Source organism: Harmonia axyridis, chromosome 6, assembly GCF_914767665.1.
Source record: "Harmonia axyridis chromosome 6, icHarAxyr1.1, whole genome shotgun sequence".
In the NCBI taxonomy this organism is placed as follows: domain Eukaryota; kingdom Metazoa; phylum Arthropoda; class Insecta; order Coleoptera; family Coccinellidae; genus Harmonia; species Harmonia axyridis.
Genome location: NC_059506.1, coordinates 5,806,078 through 5,827,183, shown reverse-complemented (window position 1 = coordinate 5,827,183; position 21,106 = coordinate 5,806,078). Strand labels below are relative to the sequence as shown.

The 21,106-nt window shown below is 32.1% G+C and overlaps 1 protein-coding gene across 2 annotated transcripts; it reads left to right on the top strand.

The window, feature by feature from the left end:
- The first annotated feature begins 17 nt into the window (after nt 1-17).
- Nucleotides 18-16,464, top strand: LOC123683270 (tyrosine-protein phosphatase non-receptor type 4-like). 2 transcript variants are annotated; one of them, XM_045622201.1, is made up of 14 exons: nt 18-164; nt 223-720; nt 835-1,051; nt 1,148-1,268; nt 1,492-1,579; nt 1,830-1,982; nt 3,821-4,069; nt 5,664-5,815; nt 5,922-6,142; nt 6,329-6,511; nt 8,666-8,941; nt 12,254-12,603; nt 14,019-14,300; nt 15,103-16,464. In XM_045622201.1, exons 2-14 carry the CDS (start codon nt 445-447, stop codon nt 15,190-15,192), a joined length of 2,658 nt encoding a protein of 885 aa, XP_045478157.1. In that variant the 5' UTR covers nt 18-164; nt 223-444; the 3' UTR covers nt 15,193-16,464. The 2 variants fall into 2 exon arrangements, with proteins under 2 accessions (XP_045478157.1, XP_045478158.1); XM_045622202.1 differs by having other exon boundaries at nt 44-164; nt 209-720.
- The last annotated feature ends 4,642 nt before the right edge of the window (nt 16,465-21,106 follow it).

Below are 21,106 nucleotides of genomic sequence, written 5' to 3'. Positions count from 1 at the left end.
TGTCAATCACATAGATTAGGTTAGAAAGAATAAAGTCTTCTGTAACGAGTGTAACCTCTGCTGTCAATTCTGTCAGTTTAATTGATTCTTCTTAAAAATATCAACAATTCTGTTTTATCTTTATTCTGTTTAGTAGTTACATTTGTTTTTGTGAATAATTTCATGTAATTGTATTCCATGTTTATTTATATCTTCATAATCAGCTTAGTTGAACTATTTCAGGTGTCTCTGGGTTTTAAGGAATTCAATACCAGTTGTTATGGATTTTCAGAGATTATGAGAAGTTGAAGAGGATCCGGTAGTTTTGTACAGTTTATGATCATTAATCAGACCCAACTGAAAATTCATCAGCAGAGCAAAATGAATTTAATCCTTTATTCAAGAAAGTTGTTCATCAATTCATAACACAGCAAGAGTCATAGGAGGTATCAATAGATACAAGCTATGATAGAGAATTTTTCTAGACGAATGTTTAGTGGTTCCAGTGGGACATATAACGTACACGCTTTAGAACTGGCTGCCTCAACGTTACGAAAGTTGAAAGGTCTGGAATTGACTGTACATTTCCTAGATCATAGTGAACATGTTTTTCATATTGATAAACGCTCTAAAGGTTCAGTATTATTAGATCTTGTTTATCAACACTTGGAATTGGTTGAGAAAGATTATTTTGGACTTCAATATACAGAAGATAAAACAGGCACTTCAACAGAATGTATGGTAAGTTCTAAATATGAAATATTTTATAACTACATTTTGAATATCTTTCTTTTTTTCACTATACCTGCTTTTGAAATTTAATGTACATTTTTAACTGTAAATAAATTTTTTCAGGTTTGGTTAGATCCTGCAAAAGCTTTGAAAAAACAACTTACAAACTGCCAGACAAATCTCTATTTCAAAGTAAAATTTTATGTATCTGACCCAAGTAAACTACAACATGAATATACCAGGTATCAGTTTTACCTGCAAATTAAAAAAGACATTTTTGAAGAAAAGTTGATTGTACCCCCTAGTACAGCTATCTTATTAGCTAGCTATATGGTGCAATGTAAGTATTTTTATTCAAATATTTTCATGTTCATTGATTCTATAAAATATGAAAAAATTTGTTAATTTGTGAATTCAAAAAATATATTTTGTCTAGCTGAACTTGGAGATTACTGCCCTGAAGAACATGATAAAAATTATTTATCGAATTTACAACTAATTCCTGGACAAACTCCAGAATTGGAAGAAAATATATCTGAACTTCATAAACTACACAAGTAGGTATTATTCTAAGGCTTCTATATATTTCCTAATAAAATTAGTCAACTTTCAAATCAAATTCATTGTCTCGTTGAAGGAAAAGGAACTTTCAGTTTTTTTTCTTATGAAATTCAATTTGGAATGAATAAAAATTTAGGTATTTCTGATCGCATAGTAGTGAATCATTTCATATTCATACTATTGGGTTTGTTATAATTTATATGTTGATTTTATTTACAGGGGAAAATTACCTGCTGTTGCAGAATTCCATTTTTTAGATCATGCTAAAAAGATTGACTTGTATGGAGTAGATTTACACAATGCAATGGTAAGAAATTCAAAAATTATTTGATTAAGAAAAAAACCTTCCCGATAGGAGGATTAAACATTAATTAAGAAGAATGAATCATAAGGAAAATTTTGGGAAATTATGACTCACTATTAATTTCATATATGATTTCTTTGGTTTTTTTGAATTGAATAATAATATTATTCTTAAAAATAAATTATTCCAATATATTGATATTTTCATGAAATATGCCTACTTATATATAACATTGTGACATCTCATCTTTCAGGACAGTACGAATAAAAATATTCAGTTGGGGGTCACACATATGGGTTTAGTCATTTTCAGAAACAATATCAAATTTAACACATTCTCTTGGTCCAAAATTATGAAGATTTCCTTCAAGAGAAAGCAATTCTTTATTCAACTAAGGAGAGAACCGGTAAGTTAATGTTAATTTTTGTGAATAAAATTTACTAGTAGTTGTTCTGATAAGATAGCATCATGTTATTATTTGCCACTAGCATCCATATGCATCGACTTGCATACTAATACGGGTTTAAGTATTACCAGGTCAAATTATTCTGAGTTTAATTTTATTCCATATGGAAGATCAGTAAATGCCCGATTATAAGCGGCAACACTGTACAGTTCTAGGGATTTTTCGCGCGCTTATCAGTATTTCCGTCGGAACTATGATCACAGTAAAGTGTACTGTGTCATTAACATAATATAACCTCTGATAATTTTTAGTGATTATTCTTAAATTAAAAATGGAAACAACTGAGGATATCAAAAAAAAAGGGAACTTCAAATTCATTTGACAAAAGGGCAATATATTTAACTATTTTTTTTCAGTTTTCACTTGTCACACAATCTTATGGTTATATGCACAAAACTGCAGAACACAAATATATCATAGGTTATAAAAGTAGTGTTTTATGTGAAGCGGCAAATAATCCATTTATTTTGAGGTATTAGTTTAATCTGGTAGTAGTATATATAATGTGCGGTGCAGCAAAAATGAGATTCAACTTGAGTTGAAAATAATCTTGGATTACATTTTAAAGTTGGAAATAATTAATGAGGTTTTTTTATGATTCTATGTTCCTTAAGATATTACATTTATGAAGTAGAATTTCAATTCAGGAACACTCATTCTAGTATAGTATACAGGGTGCTGAAAAAAAGTGACTTTGTTACTAGTATAGGCTGAAAATTTCGAAATAAGTTGGGTCTGTCAAAATTTCTCGTAACGACATCCATATTTAAGATAGTTTGCTGAAAAAAATTTAAATTTTCTTACTGTAATTCTTTGTTTAATTATATTCACTTGAACATTGTTGCTATTGTTTTTGGTTTTCAATAAAAAGGTAATTGTTTTATATAACACTTACTTCATACCAACATCACTCATCGGTTATTAGTTTATTTGCATAGGTTGACACTAACAGAAAAACATCCTTCATACATGTGTATTAAAGTATATAATAGGTTACCTGATGAAATCAAGAGAGTTAATAATTTCTATTTATATAAAAAGAAATGCTTTTTAAGTTAGAGCCCTGCTCTCTACTAAAGTATTTTGATGTACAATAGGAGTGGGAAGTATTTTAGTTATAGTTTTTTGTTGACACTATTTGGTTGTGTGTGTAGCATAAGTTGTAGTTGTGCTGTATAAGCTTTGAAATAAAAAGTGTTATCTATCTATCTATTTGGTGTAAAATTAAATGATGATCAACTTCACAATATAAAATGTTAACTAGAAAATTTTACATCAAAAAAGTTATGTCCAAGACTACTTATTTATTTATTTATACTATTACAAACTGACATAATCTAATTACTAATCAAATGACTAACGCTCTCTATAAGTCTCGGATATAGAAACAAACTCAATTGCTATGTCAGTTTCCAATACATATTCTACAAAATTTCATTATAAAATAGGATCTAGTTTTCACATCATTGTGAAAATTGTGTTTAAAAATGTTTCTTTCAGCACCCTGTATCTTGATTCTAGAATGCGAATGCTGTTACGAAAATTTTTTAATGAACGAACCTATCTTATTTTGCAGCATCAACAGTTACATTTTTTCTGAAATACTCTCTGAATACAGTTATTAGGCCATTGCATCCTGCATTAAAAACCGAATAACATCGAATTTATAAATAGCATATAAATTTTTTTTTCTAGTTTTTTCAATTCAAAATAACAATATATTTCATTATAATTGATGATCACTTCACATTTATTTAAAATATTGATATTTGTTTCAGTCCGAAGATTATGATACAGTACTAGTTTTCAACATGGAGTCATATAGATCGGCTAAAAAGCTTTGGAAAAGTTGTGTCGAACATCACACTTTCTTCCGGTTACATTCGCCAAAGGTCAAACGAAAATTCCCGTTCTCTTTAGGTTCCAAATTCTCATATTCTGGACGTACAGAATTCCAGACAGTCATAGATGTTAAACAGAAGGGAAAGATAGAACACAAGTTCGTTAGGTCACCTAGTCGACAAATAGTGAGTAAAATTTTTATTTTATTTCATTTTATTCATTCTTTTACAAACACATAAAAGGAAATTTATTATAAAACAAAATACAATTATGTAATTATAAAAGTCAAGAGTCTACTTGTTGAAGTCAATCAATATAAATATAAATATTATGACATGATTGTGTCAAAGCCTACACTATTTGCTATATTTTTTGATGTAAGAAACACAATTTCAATTGACACAATATTAAAATCAACCAAAGGAAAAATAAATTATTGAAAACTGTACAAATTGAGTAGACGGTTAATAAATTGAATAACTAAACTATCAACAGCTAATAGTTGATCTTTTCTCTCAGTATTCTGTGAAATGAATATACAACTGAACATTTACTATTGAAATAACAATTTTGGAAAGTTTAATTCTTATCTTTTGGTTGACGATGACTCTAATCAATATTTGATGAATGATAAATGAAAACAATATATGCTAACTATATAAAGGGTGTTTTTTTAGAGCTATAGAACTTCAAATTGCAATAAAACAACGATGGATTATTCGATTGACATGAATTTTATTTATCTGCAAGATAATCTTATGGCATTACATTTTAAATATGATTTCTGGCATATGAACGCCACGGCTGGCTCGGATGTAGTCTAATTTTCGATGACTTTTTCCAACATTTGTGGCCGTATATCGGCAATAACACGGCGAATGTTGTCTTCCAAATGGTCGAGGGTTTGTGGCTTATCCGCATAGACTAATGTCTTTACATAGCTCCACAGAAAGTAGTCTAGCGGTGTTAAATCACAAGATCTTGGAGACCAATTCACAGGTTCAAAACGTGAAAATTAGGCGGTCACCAATCGTCTTTCAATAAATCGATTGTGGCACGAGCTGTGTGACATGTTGCGCCGTCTTGTTGGAACCACAGCTCCTGGACATCATGGTTGTTCAATTCAGGAATAAAAAAGTTAGTAATCATGGCTCTATACCGATCACCATTGATTGTAACGTTTTGGCCATCATCGTTTTTGAAGAAGTACGGACCAATGATTCCACCAGCCCATAAAGCGCACCAGTCAGTTTTTCTGGATGTAACGGTGTTTCGACATACACTTGAGGATTAGCTTCACTCCAAATGCGGCAGTTTTTTTTTGTTGACGTAGCCATTCAACCAGAAGTGCGCTTCATCGCTAAACAGAATAAAATGTACGTAGTGCGCGATACGTATTCCGCACATAACCATTATAAATAAAATTGCACTATTTGCAAGCGTTGGTCAGGCGTGAGTCTATTCATCATGAATTGCCAAACCAAACTGAGAATAAATCACTTGACAGCTGTTAAATCAGTCGTCATCTTGAACAGTAATGCCAACTTAAAGTTATATACCTCGAAAAAAAACACCCGTTACAATAAAATAAAGGAGAAAATTCTCCGCTCACACCTATCAATTGAACAAAAATCTATATCAGAAGTTAGTGGGGATTTAATATTTCAGTATAGTAATGAATATTTAACCGAAAAAATATTTTTATGTAGCTATATCTTTATTGATAGATGTCCGATGTTTCAGTAAAACGGTCTGAAATAAAATTTTTTCCATTAATAGGTCAAACATATAATATCTACAGCGCCTCCTTCAGAAGAGAAAGGAAAAACTTACCTTGCTAGGCCCGCAAGGCCTTACGACAATAAAGTTACATCTTTAGGATCCAAGGGGCCTAGGAAAGCTTGGGGTGCCGAGTCACAGATTTCAAGCGAGTAAGTTCTTGTTTTTTGTGCTCTTTCTCTTGAAATAAGTTATGTTAACATCACAATGTTTATATTCAATATTTTCAAAATATTTATTCAGTACTTTTTCTCCTAGGGATGGAGATCTTTTAGACAAACCCTTAGATGTTCCATTTTCACCAGGAAAAATCCTCAGCTATGCAGATGAGGATCTGCCATCTCCTGTTTCTAATGGGTTGTATGATACTCCCCCATATAGTGCTAGTCATTCACCAGTGTCTCAGATGGTTGAAGAGACATCTGTTAGCATAACTCTCTTTCCTGATGAAGATGGAAAATATGGATTCAATGTGAAAGGTACAGTTTATGAGTTATGAAAATCCTAAACAAACAAATTTGATCACAAAAAAATCCACTGAAAGATTTATTATTGATGATGTTAAGTCGCCTATTTATCAATACAATTTTGATACTCGTAATAACCTTTATGTGGATTTTGTAGGGTTTTATGTCCACACTCCTAATGAAAGTTATTATTTTCAGGTGGTATAACAAAGTGTCTTCCTATAGTAGTGATGAGAGTAGCTCCGAATACACCTGCTGATACATGTACACCTCGGTTATCAGAAGGAGATCAAATTTTACAGATCAATGGCAAAGATATGGCCAATGCCTCTTACGAGGAAGCAGTAAAACTGATTCAAGAGGCAAGAACTACAAATGATGGTGAGAAATATGTCTATGGTGATATATTACTGTTTACTGCAAATTGTAATTTTATTTATGGTATAATATAACAACCCATTCAAAGACTGATGAAGTTATCCATACAAAAACCAAAACAATGGCGATAATGTTAATCATGATTTTTGCACATATTATTGAATATTTTTTAATGTTTCCTTGAGTGGTTCTAGCGTATCACTCACGTAAATTTGTACTACAGTAGAAACCCCATCATCTCGACCCCTGTTATACGACGAGGGGTCAATCGAAAATTTCTCCGATGTCTGCACTATGATTTCCTCATTTCGAAGGTCTAGAATATTGAAATTTGCATTCGGTTGAAGCATGACAATTTTAGGTTTTGTGTAAGATGCATAGAATACCTGGTGTGTGCAATGATTCGATTTTGTTCCAGACTTTTCGAGAGATCCACCTGTTGCTTTGGTGTTCTGCTTCACCAGAGTTCTGTAAGGTGGCGCTCTTCAAAATTTTTCGAATTCCCGCTATCTGCCTTGTGCCGTTTAAAAAGGAAATACTGATTTTAGACACTGCAAACATTCACAATAAATTACAATTCAGTTCATATTAAATTTTCAATCAAATGAATGGAATATAATGACAGACCATAGAATACAAAATATTATTGTTCTATACTCAAAGTTCACGACAAGAGCGTAGAAATAGGGGGATACTGGGGGTAATCACACGGCGTTCCTAAATTGGAGATACAAATGAAAATGATAGATTTCCGGATCATTTAAAAAAAAAAAAGTCCTATAACATGAGTCCCCAAATATTTTGTTTTGAGATACATGTGTTAAAGTTTAAGTTTTTTTCCCGTATAACCATCCCTTCACAAGATATTTAATTTGAATTGGCCATAGATATTCCAGTTTAAATTTTTCACCATTTGATATGCTAATTTTGAATGCAAACCTACAGAGTGATATTTTTTCTGGAAGGATGCGTGCTTCCTTCCTCCAAAACTATATTTTGGTGAATGGCTGTTAGTTTAGAAAAATGTAGAAAAAAACTCTGGTCCAGTACTACACTTTTTGGTTTGTTATAGTTTTGTCGTATCTGCTATCGATTTCGAGAAAAAATCTTAGTAATCCTCAGGAAAATCCAAATTATTATAGATCATAAGATCCAGCTACTAAGCTCTAATGAATGCATTAATTATAAGTATTGGTATTTATTTACTCAATCTGTAGCGAAGATTAATAAATATTTGATAATCTGTACGACACACTAGAAACAACCTGTATATTGAAAGCAAAGCGTTTGTGGGCTCATATTCATGAAACTTTTTTTTCTCAAAATTATCCAAGTAATTTCTCATTTTTCTTCGTAACTCTAATTTGAGAACATCCAGTATAAGGTGAAAACAACAGAATTAATAACAAAAAAAATTATTTCGATAAATTTGGTTCAAACTTCTTTTTCTAACATTACAGATATGAATAAAAGTTGTCGTCAAAAATTTTTTTTTCGATTATCCCCCACCAAGAAAAAAAAACTACGCCTTTGGTTCACAAGAGTCGAGAATTGAGAGAAATGTCAAATGTAAACGATGTATGCGCCATCTGAAACATACCGCGATCCCTTGAAATCAAGTAGGCAAAAATCTGAAAGTCTGACAGGTATAAGTAGACACACCAGGTTTTCTATGCATCTTAGTTTTGTGCTTAGCCTGAGCCATAGAATATTCAACAAGGATTTTGCAAAAACCTAACTAATTTTTACACAAACCTGATGGAGTTGAAATTCTGTATGCTGATATGGAATAACACTTTCAAGCCATTGTAAAATTTCACTGATCATATCATCAAAATCATAGAAAACTCAAGAAGTCTATTGCAAAAGTATACCCAATATTTCCGTGATTACAGATCCGATCCTTATGGTTTAGACAGTTTTTGAGCAGAAATTCGTTTAGAATGTTTCAAAAAAAAATTTTCTCTCAAACATTTTATAACCCTCAGATAATATTCTTTATTTACTGTCTTATTACATATCTAAAAAGACAATTCCCAATTCTGTTTTGACTTGACTGTATGTATTTGTAACAATTGTAACTGTCGTTTTTTTAATACAATCTGTATTTGTAATTAAAAAATACTAAATATAAAGGAAATCATTTAAAATTTTTAGGAAAGCTCGTTTTGCAAGTGAAACCGAACGTGATTTATAGCGAACTCGAAGAGTACGAAGAACCGCCATATCAGTATGTTCCCATAGGGGATGTTCAAACCGTCCAATCAGGAAATATCCTAGAACAAAGCATGCTGCTTCTAGCCGACGGACTAGCAAGCGGTGCCGTGGTAGTTCGATTCGAAAGCTTTTATAGGAAGCATCCAGATATGACATGCGATGAGTCTGCAAAACCAAAGAATATTAATAAAAATAGATACAGAGATATATCACCATGTAAGTACACTTTAGTGAAGTAATAAGCACAATAAGGGGAAACTGACACAATTTCAAAACATTTTGTAGGCTTTTTTTTTTCTGAAACCCTTCTCCAAATTAAAGCAATTATTTTTTGAATAATTGCTTGATTGCTCGGGAACATAACTGTTCGGAAACAAAAATGGAAAGTATGCTTTTATTTCGAACACCCTGTGGAGTGATTTGTTAACAGACAAGAATGTTTATGAAAACCCAGATACTGCCCCATTTTTTCTGACCATTTCCTTCTTTTATTTATTGTAATGCTTTAAATTTGAGAGGAATTGCAGTACTTTATATGGTACCATTATTGTACGAAAAATCAATGTTTTGAATCACAAAGCTTTTAAAGTTGATTTCAATTGATACACTAAACAAAAAGTGTACATAAATTTAATGAAAAAATGAATTTAGTTATCATTTTTCAACCGATTAACAGAAAAACTTATAAAAATACAGTGAAAAGTGATTCCTTATATAGATGATTTGTTTTAATTGATTTAAGGAACGATTTCCAACACTGAAATGTTCATTATTACAATTTATTTCATCAAATATTGTTTTACTATTCATTGAAATTGTTCGAAGTAGTACGACTAAGACATTTAATGAACAAAGTTCTTCTATACAATGCATATTTCATCGAAACAATGAACACTCAACATCAATTTCAGAATCCTGATATTGATGAACATGGATTTATAATATCAATGAATAAAATTAAGTTGATGATTACCATTCTCGAATGTAATGAACAAATTTTGCAGTCTATCGAAACTATTCAAAGTGCTCTACATTCTCATATGTCACAAATTCACTCCACAGGGTGTTCTGAATAAAACCTAACTTTTCATTCTTTTGTTCACTTCTGTATTCAACAAAAGGAAGTAAATGAGGAAGGCATCTGAACTGTTATGTTTCTGTGGAATTAAAAATTAAATTAATACAATTTGAAGAAAATTGCTTCAAATTTCAAATTCAAATTGCTTCAAAAGAAAATGAACCACAGATGAGATTCTATCCATTTCTCTAATTTTGCCAGTGTGTATACAGGGTGATTATCAAGGGTAAATAGAGGACACTGAGGTGAGTCAAAATAACCTCTATTTGAAGGGTCTAATCTCTCTTTATAATACAGAACATTTTATTGATTTTGTCAATTTTTTCAATTACCCATAACTTTTGAACCACCCTATATATTTTCATGGCATTTGGTAAATTGTTTGATTTGAAATTGTTTTCAAGTCCAGCCTAGAAAAAATTGATAATTAAAATTGGACCCAAAAAAATAGCCTGTACAGGGTGGGCAAATTTCGATGTTTTAGCACTACAACTTTTGAACCAGAGGAGATAGACAAAATCTGATACCCACTTCTCGATCTCTTTTTCTGAGAAACTAACAAGGGTAGTATTCATTTTTGGCGACCTTCTTTTGTTTTCGAGTTATAAGCGAAAATTGGAAAAATGGCGATATCGAAAAACATTTATATCTCCGCTAATACTGATGATAGAGCTCTGAAATTAAAACATTATACAGGCACTTTTTTACGTAGAATCCAGTGGCGTGCTCGTATTTTCAAAAGGGTTTTTAATTACGAAGCTATGACCCAAAGTTATGTTTTTTCAAATGGGAACACTAGATATTTGTGCCATTTTCTGAAAGCTTAATTTTTCGTGATTTCAAAAATATATAACATCGTATGATTCGTATCAAAATAAATAACAGAAAATGGTCAAAAACCTTTTTTTACTTAAGAGTCTCAATATTTCTATGGTTTCAACTGTTGATGAGCCTTTCTATAACAAGAGCAGTGTCCTTCCGTCAATCTGATTATTTCTATGCTTTTCACTTATTTCTACAAAATTCGAATCTATATTTATTTTATACAAATAGTTTCGAAAAGATAAACGATCTTGGAAAAAGTTTCCTATGTAGCTTGAACACAGTTTCAAATATTCATCTATTGAAATATCGAGAAGAGGTGTCGACTGTGCATTGTGCAATTGTTGTCATTATTAGGTTAAATATTATTTCTTGTTTGTCCCTTCGTAATTAAAATGTTGAGTTCAATCATATATGCATTGTTTCATATATGCTGTTTAAAATGGATTGGTACTTGTGCGTATTTATTCTGGAGACCTATGTAAATAATCTCCTGATACATGCATCTCAATACAACTCTTTTGATTGAAAAATTCGATCTCGTGGTTTCTCCGTTATTTCGAAATCAATTTTTAGATAAAAAAATTTATAAAACATATCTAGATTCGAATTTTGTAGAAATAAGTGAAAAGCATCAAAATAATCAGATTGACGGAAGGACACTGCTCTTGTTATAGAAAGCTCAATTTTTCTGTGTTCATCAACAGTTGAAACTATAGAAATATTGAGACTCTTAGGTGAAAAGAGGTTTTTGGCCATTTTCTATTATTTATATTGATCCGAATCATACGATGTTATATATTTTTGAAATCAGGAAAAATCAAGCTTTCAGAAAATGACACAAAAATCTAGTGTTCCCATTTGAAAAAACATAACTTTGGGTCATAGCTTCGTAATTAAAAACCCTTTTGGAAATACGAGCACGCCACTGGATTCTACGTAAAAAAGTGCCTGTATAATGTTTTAATTTCAGAGCTCTATCATCAGTATTAGCGGAGATATAAATGTTTTTCGATATCGCCATTTTTCCAATTTTCGCTTATAACTCGAAAACAAAAGAAGGTGGCCAAAAATGAATACTACCCTTGTTAGTTTCTCAGAAAAAGAGATCGAGAAGTGGGTATCAGATTTTGTCTATCTCCTCTGGTTCAAAAGTTGTAGTGCTAAAACATCGAAATTTGCCCACCCTGTACATAAAAATTCCTTGAGTTTAATTAGGATATTTTAATGAAGGAGAAAAAACTAATGGGAGCAAAGCATTTCTCGAACTTCCGCATGCGATGTTTTTTTTAGGTCCAATCTTGTTTATCAATTTTTCCTAGGCTGGACCTGAAAAAAATTCAATCATCACTATGTCTGTATGAAGTAGTCTTTGCAGAGAATAAACGTGTAAAATATATAGGGTGGTTCGAAAGTTATGGCTAATTGAAGAAATTGACAAAATCAATAAAACACTTTGTATCTTGATTATAAAGAAAGATACACCCTACAAATATAGGTTATTCTGACTCACCTCAGTGTCCTCTATCTACTCTAAGCTTCCGCCCATTTACCTATAAATCCCCTGTATAATGAAAATTGCAGTCATATACAACTATAACATTTACATCTGAAAATCTATGTTCTAGATGACGAAACAAGAGTGATCCTCAAAGATAGTACTAACGGGGACTACATCAATGCCAATTATGTGAATATGGTGATCAATGGAACAGATGTCGTGAACAGATACATCGCAACCCAGGGCCCTTTGCAGTCGACAACTGACGATTTCTGGGAAATGATATTCCAGGAGAAAAGCACGCTCATAATCATGCTAACAACCCTCGTAGAGAGGGGTAGGACCAAGTGCCACAAATACTGGCCAAGCGTAGGGGAGAGCCTGACAGTGCGAGACACTACGATTAAGTGCATCAAAGAGGAAGCGGATCCAACTGGAAGTGTAGTTTACAGAGATTTCGTTTTAAGCGATAATGAAGTAAGTACTAAATGTTTAAGTAATCACACTCACGGAATTCTAATGCGTTTCCACAACTAGAGATGACCAAATTAATTTCATGAGTCTTTTCTTTGATTGGTCAGTATCGGGTTTTAATTAATGTATCCAATCAAAATCAACGGAAAAAGATCGAAATGACAAGTATGACATTGCGGCGCCGCCACGAACTAAAACTAATATTTTCAATTTGGTCGAATGTCATTTCATTCAAAAATTGACGTGTGCATTCACCATGTTTTTAGACATCTTAGGTATAGCGTATGTTGAAATAGCCTCCCCCCTCCTTTTTATAGGTTGAATTGACTGAAATAATAAAAAATATAGATTCTTATATGAAAATCTTGGGTTTTTATGAATTTGACTTGTACAACTTCTTGATCTTCTGATAAACACCTTTTACATTTTTGATCCAAACCGCAAAGAGTCTTATAATAGTACGTATTTGCAGAATCGAAAATGAAAAAGTTTTTCGAAAAATACTTTTTCTGCAGAAATATTCGAAAAATGTGAGTCCTCCTCGCCACCATTTCTTTCAAAAAAATCCCATTAACTCAAGAACTGTTGAGTTTATACCCAAGGATTGGCATATTGCTGAAATTGACATCAAAAAAGCTATCTGGGTGTGCCATTTGAAATAAGGAAGTAGTTGTCTGATTCCGGTATAACCGGAAGTTATAGAAATCTGAAAATATTTTAGGGAGAAAGATCATTGTCTAAAACCCTAACATGCAAACTTTCAGTACAAAATTATGATTAGTTTTCCATAAACGTTTAATAGGCCATCGCGCGGAATCACCCTGTATAATTCCCTCTTTGCTTTAAAGAATACAATTTTGAAGAAAATACAAAAAGAAAAAGAGAAAGAACTTCAATTTCAAGTATGTAATAATATCATACGATATTAATTATCTATCTGGTTAATGAATCAGCAAAAATGCCATCAACATAACAATTGTCAAACAGAAGACTTCCACGAAATTACGTAGGTGCCTACTATTTCGTTTGTTTGTCATCTTGGGCTGAGTTATGCGGTACTGATGATCCCTAACAAGGGTGAAACCGGTATATCGCTACTCTCCCTTGATGGCATGCTTTCTCCTTGGGTTACTTTCGATTATGATTCCTACGTAATGTCGTGGAAGTCTTTTGTTTGACAATGGTTATGTTGATGGCATTTTTGCTGATACATTAACCAGGTAGATAATTAATATCGTATGATATTATTACATACTTGAAATTGTACTTCTTTCTCTTTTTGTATTTTCTTCATTGATTACCAAGTATCAGCCATTTTATGTATTTATTAGAATACAATTTCGTTAATATTGTATCTATTTTAGTACTTAGATTTATGTGATTAATTTTTAAATCTACGATGAATGTAATAATTTCAGACGGAGAAGCTCAGAGAAATCAAACACATTCAGTATGTGGTTTGGCCAGACCATGGAGTGCCATCTTCTCCTGCCGAGTTTCTGTCATTCACCGATAAAATAAGAGAAACAAGGAAAGACGACTCTCCTGTAGTTGTACATTGCAGTGCTGGAATAGGACGCACTGGCGTTCTTATATTGATGGACACAGCTCTATGTCTGATCGAAAATGAAGAACCAGTTTATCCCTTGGAAATCGTCAAGATGATGAGAGAACAGAGAGCCATGATGATTCAAAATGCTGTGAGTAAACATTTTTTCAATTGGTCATCTGACATTTTCGAAAAAGATTTCTTTTATTTATCCTTATCAGTTCTCTCCTCAGAGTAATAACATAGATAGAGGAGAAAATGTATGATAATTTGCTGTAAACAAATTTTGTCCCCAACATGAACTATCAAATTTGACATAAGGATTGCGGAAATGAAAACATATCAGTGATACGATATTTCACTCAATTCGCGAGTTTTTCATTGCAGAAAAGTCTGAAATTTTCCTAATCCGGATCTGATTAACTCGAATTCAGAAATATTGAAGGAAGGAGATATGAAAGGGTGACAAAACTTCAAAATTTGAAATTATTCGGTCGATTAGTTAAAGAGTTATCGAACTGTAAAATTTCACTCATAAGATGAACATCACCCTGTATATCCCCAACGAAGGCACTCAGGCGATTGAAACATCTTGATACGGGTCCTCCATGATGACCTCAATTTATGGTATTCGTTTGTCGCATTCTTCCCGGGACACCCTGTATACAAGATGATTCACCGCGATGGCCTATCAGACGTTTATAGAAAACATATAATTTTGTGTTGAAAATTTGTTTTGAGACAATGATCTTCTTCCCTATAATATTTTCAAATCTCTACACCTTTCGGTCTTACCGGAAACAGACTACTACTTCATTATTTCGAATGGCACACCCAGTATATTATTGCACAAATTCATCGGGGTGAATCACCCTGTATAAGTTTACGTGTTTTTTTTTTTTTGCGGAGTGTTTGTAGACGTCTGTATCTTTATCGAATATTTTATTTTGCAGAGTCAATATAGGTTTGCTTGTGAATGTGTCTATGCTGCTTTTATGAGGAAGGTCATATCCAGAAAAGAAGAATTGGAAGGAACAAGTTGAAACGAATGAAATTAATTTCAATTTATGAATATCACAGTTTGGAAAATATTTATATTGTGTGTATAGAAACTGTCCAAAGAATTCAAAGTTTTGAAAGTTTTTTATGATGTAAAGTGATTGTTGTGTTGATCAGAATTATACAGTAACTATAACTGAACAAAATTTGCTAGTACTGATCTTATAGCATTGAGGTGGTTCTGAATTGGTAGTACAATTTTTATTGTTCCAAATTTAACCAAGTCCATACTTTAAAATTGATGATATTCGTCTTATTGATTCATATCTTTAATATGAAGATTTTTACACTCTTGAATATAAAGATTTTATTGTAAGTACAATATAATAAATCTATCTTTGGATCTTTTTATATAATATGGCTCAATTCCTTTCTATATACTTCCATTTGTATTATTGAGAATAATACGATTTAAAGCGGTCATGATGAGTTATTGCAGCACCCAACAAGAGTCAGTTTTACCGAAAGATTCTGTAATAAAATATCATTGAATGAAATTTCAAGATGCTGATTCTGAATAAAGAGGGGCATAATAAATAAATAATGAAAATTTGGTATTTATAGATTATGTCATCTCAATTCTGTACTCATGGATAAACAATATACATGGGGAGTATTAATTGATTCTACAATGCTGGAAAGATGTGATAACAAAATTGTATACTTAAAAAAACTTTAATGAAAATTGTTTTCTTTTTTTATAAAATAAGGAAACACTGCATTTTACATTTTTTATATTTATCTAATCAAATTATTATATGAACTTTTCTGCCAATGAATAGATTATTAGGAAGGAAGAACTTGAAGGTGACATGAAAAGGTTTTTTCATGTTTTTTTCATCAAAAAACTTTAGGTCGGACTAGCTGAACATGGATATATTTCAAACTAACAGATCTACAAAACTGATGTTGCAATAACTCTCTGAGTCATCGAAGTTAAATGTTGAGTTTAATTAGATTTTCATTTATTTGTAATGTTGGAAACTATTGTTTCTGTACAATACATGATCCATTGGTAGTAAATTTTATATTTGTGCAGGAGAATGATATATGACCATCCGCTTTTTTGTTCTGATGTGTTTACTTTTATAGTAATAACTTTTTGAATTCTGAGATATTAGTAGGAATGAAAAATTGACTTTAAGCCATCCAAAATGCATATAAACATTATATAACATACATTTTTTAAGAAATAAATTATTATTATTATATACAAAATGATTATTTAGATACAAATACAGAAAATAAACAATTCACTTTGTTTTATTATCTTATTATTCACATTTAAAAAACATTCACTCACTAGTTTTTTCCTAAACTTCGTTCAATGAATGTCAGCTCTGCTCAAGCGCGAATCCAGGGGAGGGGGAACTAGGGGAACATTCCCCTCAAATACCCCGGCCCCCCTAAAATTTTGCTGTCCCCCCTAGAATTTGATATACTAAGGCTTAAAAAATTACAAGATCATCAAAAATTTAATTTGACCCAATTTCTGAAATAAAGATGTCTAAAAGTCCCCCCCAAAAGTCGGGCCTGGATCCGCGCCTGCCTCTCCTGGAGATTAATTTGCCTGGAAAAAATTCAGGAACTCGTGGCAGACCGAAATTGAACCTGTGTGAAATTGCCACATCCAGCTGGAACCATATTCTATGGTTATATCATAGTATAAGGAAAGGATAGTAAGCCAACCGCCGTTTGACGGCAAGGAAATAGTCGCCAGGGGTCGCTACTGTAGTTGGATTTGGAGAAGTAGCTCGATAATAGAGGGCGCTGAATCATGAGCTATAGATGGCGCAGAAATAATACGATAATTCATTCAGTGGCGTGGTTGAAAAGGGGTCGCATGACATTGCCAACAATTTTTATGTTATTATTAAGTTATCACAAATACACGCCACTAGCGTAAATGCTTATTACAGAGCAGAAAAAATATCAAAATATAGAAATCTTCTGACCACTCTATTTCAAATATTTTAGTTCTTCAAAATAACACCGATTTTTTCAGAGGGCTCCACTTTACGGACCAATTTTTGACAGTAAAATTCGAGTAAAACGTGAGTATAACTAGATGGCGCTCAACATCAACAAAATCGAAAAAAGCACTACACTGGCTTACTATCCTTTCCTTATCTATGCTATGGTTATATCCAGGAGAGTTCTGCAGTTCAGGCTTCAAAACATCCTAACATAAAGCTCTGAATTCACAGTAAGTGTATGCCCCCCCCCCCCCCCCTTTCATCTTAAAAGAAAGTAAGAATCGATAATACTCGCGATGACAATACAGCCCATATGCTACTAAGGTGAAAATGAGCTTCATCAGGAAACAAGATGTTGGTAAACGTTTGTAAGCGCTAAAATTCCTGGTTTACGAATTCCAACCTCTGAACGACATCTTCTTGTATATTATATCCACAGCCACTTGGAGGAAGCTAGAATGTTTTGATCAAACAAGGGTTGTCCAAGTTTCCAGCAATGCACTAGGAGCCAGGGTATTGCCTAACAATACTTTTAAATGAACCCTGGTATTATAGCGGATTGTATCTGGAACCAGAATGTGTAGATTTGGTTGTTTCTATTGGCTAATATAGTTAACGTTGCACCGCATACCGATTTGGTTACTTTCATTGGCTGCATAGACCAGTGCGGTCTATGCATGTGGATTAATGAAATGAATGAAATGAGCATTTTACTCGGTTTTAGTTTGTTGTGTAACTGATTTTCTCTTTTTATTTCGTTGAAGTATATGCAAACTCACTTGAATAGGTCAGAATATTTCTTAATTCGAGAGTTTTTCAAGTTCCCTGAAATTTATTAGGGAGTAAGGTCAGCAGGGAATTTTTTGTTCTTACCAGCCCGTTTGAATGTACCCCAGTGCGCTAGTATACAATAATTTATGTCGATTTGGTTACTTTCATTGGCAGAAATAGTACACGTGCTGCCTGCCGCGTGGCAATTTGATCGTTCTTATATTGGTGGGAATTGTGCTTATCTTCCACATCTCATCAAAAAAACTGGTTTGGGGAGTACAAGGTGAGATTGACCAATAAAATTTCCACAATAATTTCTGATAAATTTTATCAATTTTATTACTAGTTTACCTTAACTTCAGACAGACTATTTTCAAATTTATCCGAAACAATTTTTTGCGCTTATAATCGTATTATAATAGTTGATAATATTCCTTGCTCATACATTACAGGTCAAGAATATAGAATAATCAAATTATAACACAGTGTATCGGTTATCCCAAATTCGTTGTCTATAATTGAGGGGATCTCAGAACTCCTTTGAGCTAGAAAAAAATGACAGTCACATTTTCGGGCTTGATTAAGAATTAATTTGGTGAAAATCGCAACCTCATAAATTCAGCTGTTCCCAAGCCATAAAGGAAATTTGGAAAATGGCGTGAAATGAAAAGTTCTCAATTATTGGTGCTATTAACATGAAACAAAGACATCCTAGAGGCACTTTTTTTAGTAGAATCCATTGGTGTAATAATTTATATTTTATTGCCATTAGTTTTGGAGTAATAATACAAACTTTTTCAAATGTAAATCATAATATTTTCAGAGGAGAGGAAAGAACCTAAAAGAAGCGCTAGAGTAGCGACTAACAGGGCAGAATGGAAAAATTTCATTAGATTATAGTTTAAGTTTTATTCATTGGAGTGTATTTTCATTTAAAATCCAAACACTGAAATGTAAAATGGATGTAGATTATATATAATAACAATCTGTATAACAAATGATATCGCTTAATTTTTTCCTTTTTAAAAATATATAACATACGATATAGTCCATTCAGGAATTATTGACATCCCGGGTGGCTTTGGAAAATCGAAATTAAGTTGGTACTGGCCCATTCAGTAACATTTTGAATTGCAGATTTCGGGTTGGCATTGGAAATGTCATTGACAGGAGGTTAGATTTCAGTTTATTTGTGTTATTGGTTTTGATCGAAGAAATTTTGAAACTTAAAAGTTGTATCAATTTCAAACACACATCGATTAGTTTATTTGAGTATTTCTCACAGTACTGTTTGAAAAAGAAGAAGGCAAGTCATTACAACCTGGATTATTAGTGGAAGAAAACCTGTGCAATACGATTTCACCTTCAAAGAATCATTGAATGATTTGATTGTTACCAGAAACCGAGCCAAAAGCAACCAATATATCAGCCTGGATGAAATTTGACCAAAAAGCACCTGGATTTTAATCAATCAAAGACAACATTACATAAACTTAATTGGTAACAAGTTCAAAACAGTTAATAAAAGGAAAATTCTTATTGATGAACAGAAAAATATAATGAGTTGAGTACGATTTTATGGTAAATACAGAGAATATTTGCAACAAAATGTGAAATTCATTTATCTGGAGGAAATTTGGTTTTTTGACAATGGCAGCATTATTCAACAGTGGACTCTAGAAAGAAAACAAAAAGTTTTTCAAGTAAATTCAAGGGTAAAAGTGGAAGGATTGCTATTTTGAATGATGAATATTTGGATTTTTACCTGGATGTTTTGTTTTGACAGTGGTGATCATGCGGATTATATAAATCTATGAAGAGAGAATTATTTTATAATTAGATTGCTATACAAAGTCTTGGCATTGCATCTATAGTTTATTTGTATTCTATTCTATTGAAATTAAGTATTGTTATATCTGTTTTTTGTTCCTCAATGAGTAATCCAAAAATCTAATAAATTCCAATTGCTTTATAGAATTTTTACTCAATCGAAAAATATATTCAAAAGAGTAACTTCAAGATTTTCTTCACCTCTTACCCACTTGAAGATTATAATAGAATGCAATAAAGTTTTAAAATTCACAAATTGAAAATAATTTCATGCAAAAATGCTTTTAGTGAGTGAGTTAAAGCTGTTATGGGCAAAATAATTTATGTAATTTAATAGAAACTAGTATAAAAGCATTTCAATATAAAACAGAAAACTCGAGTACAAATAGTACCTACATTTTTCATACAAGTTTAATCAATCATTCATGTCATGAACAGTTTCAATAAATAGTGACTTTAGAAAGTCATCGGCTGATAAATTGGTTCCAATTTTGAAAGTTACAGTACAACTGTGATGTCAAAAAATTTTTCATATACTAAATGGATTCTTTGAATTTTATTTCTGTCTTATTATGATATGGCTCTTCCATTCACTAAGCTACTCTATTTAAATTTATCAACCAGTTTTTTCTGTTTTCTTCACGACTTCAGACACCACAGTTAAAATGATCCATAAGATTATTTGATAAGAATTTTGCAAGCAGGTTGGTATCTAGTGTCCATCAGTAATGCAACAATTTTTGAAGAGCCTTTGGTGAAAAGGAATATGCATATTTTAATGAACTTCAATGGGATCTTTCATGGGCGACTCTTAAATGAATATATATCTCTTCATTTGATTTCCTTGAAATGAGATAGCATTTCACTATATTTTTACGTTATATAATCTGAATTTCAATTTATGAAATCATGACTGTATGCGTCCCTTCGTAATTTCGAAAATTCAGGATCTTTCGGATACAAAAATGATGAAAATAATTTAAACTGGTTATTTCTATGATGAACCATAGCAATTTTTAGTGATATTTTTGTAACCAGAAATAAAGCCGCGACTAGACGTTCATGGCCTACTTCGATGTCAATAATTCCTGAATGGACTGTATATAAATTTTTATCAAACTATGAAAATCTTCAAAAGTTTCAGTTTCACACGGAAAATCAATCTGTGAACTTCAGATAATTAAAATATTCGGTGGCCACCAAGGTGGATTAATGTTGTTCTTCGAATGTGATCAAAGGAAAAAATCTAACGATGTTAAATCCGGAGGCCTTGGTGGCCACCGAATATTGTAATTATCTGAAGTTCACAGATTATTATAGA

Bases quoted from the DNA above. Each gene is read 5' to 3' on its own strand.
- LOC123683270 (XM_045622201.1), top strand. From the start codon at position 445: ATGATAGAGAATTTTTCTAGACGAATGTTTAGTGGTTCCAGTGGGACA. The intron at 1,052-1,147 runs GTAAGTATTTTT...TATTTTGTCTAG, and splicing joins AGCTAGCTATATGGTGCAAT to CTGAACTTGGAGATTACTGC. The intron at 14,301-15,102 runs GTGAGTAAACAT...TTTATTTTGCAG, and splicing joins CCATGATGATTCAAAATGCT to AGTCAATATAGGTTTGCTTG.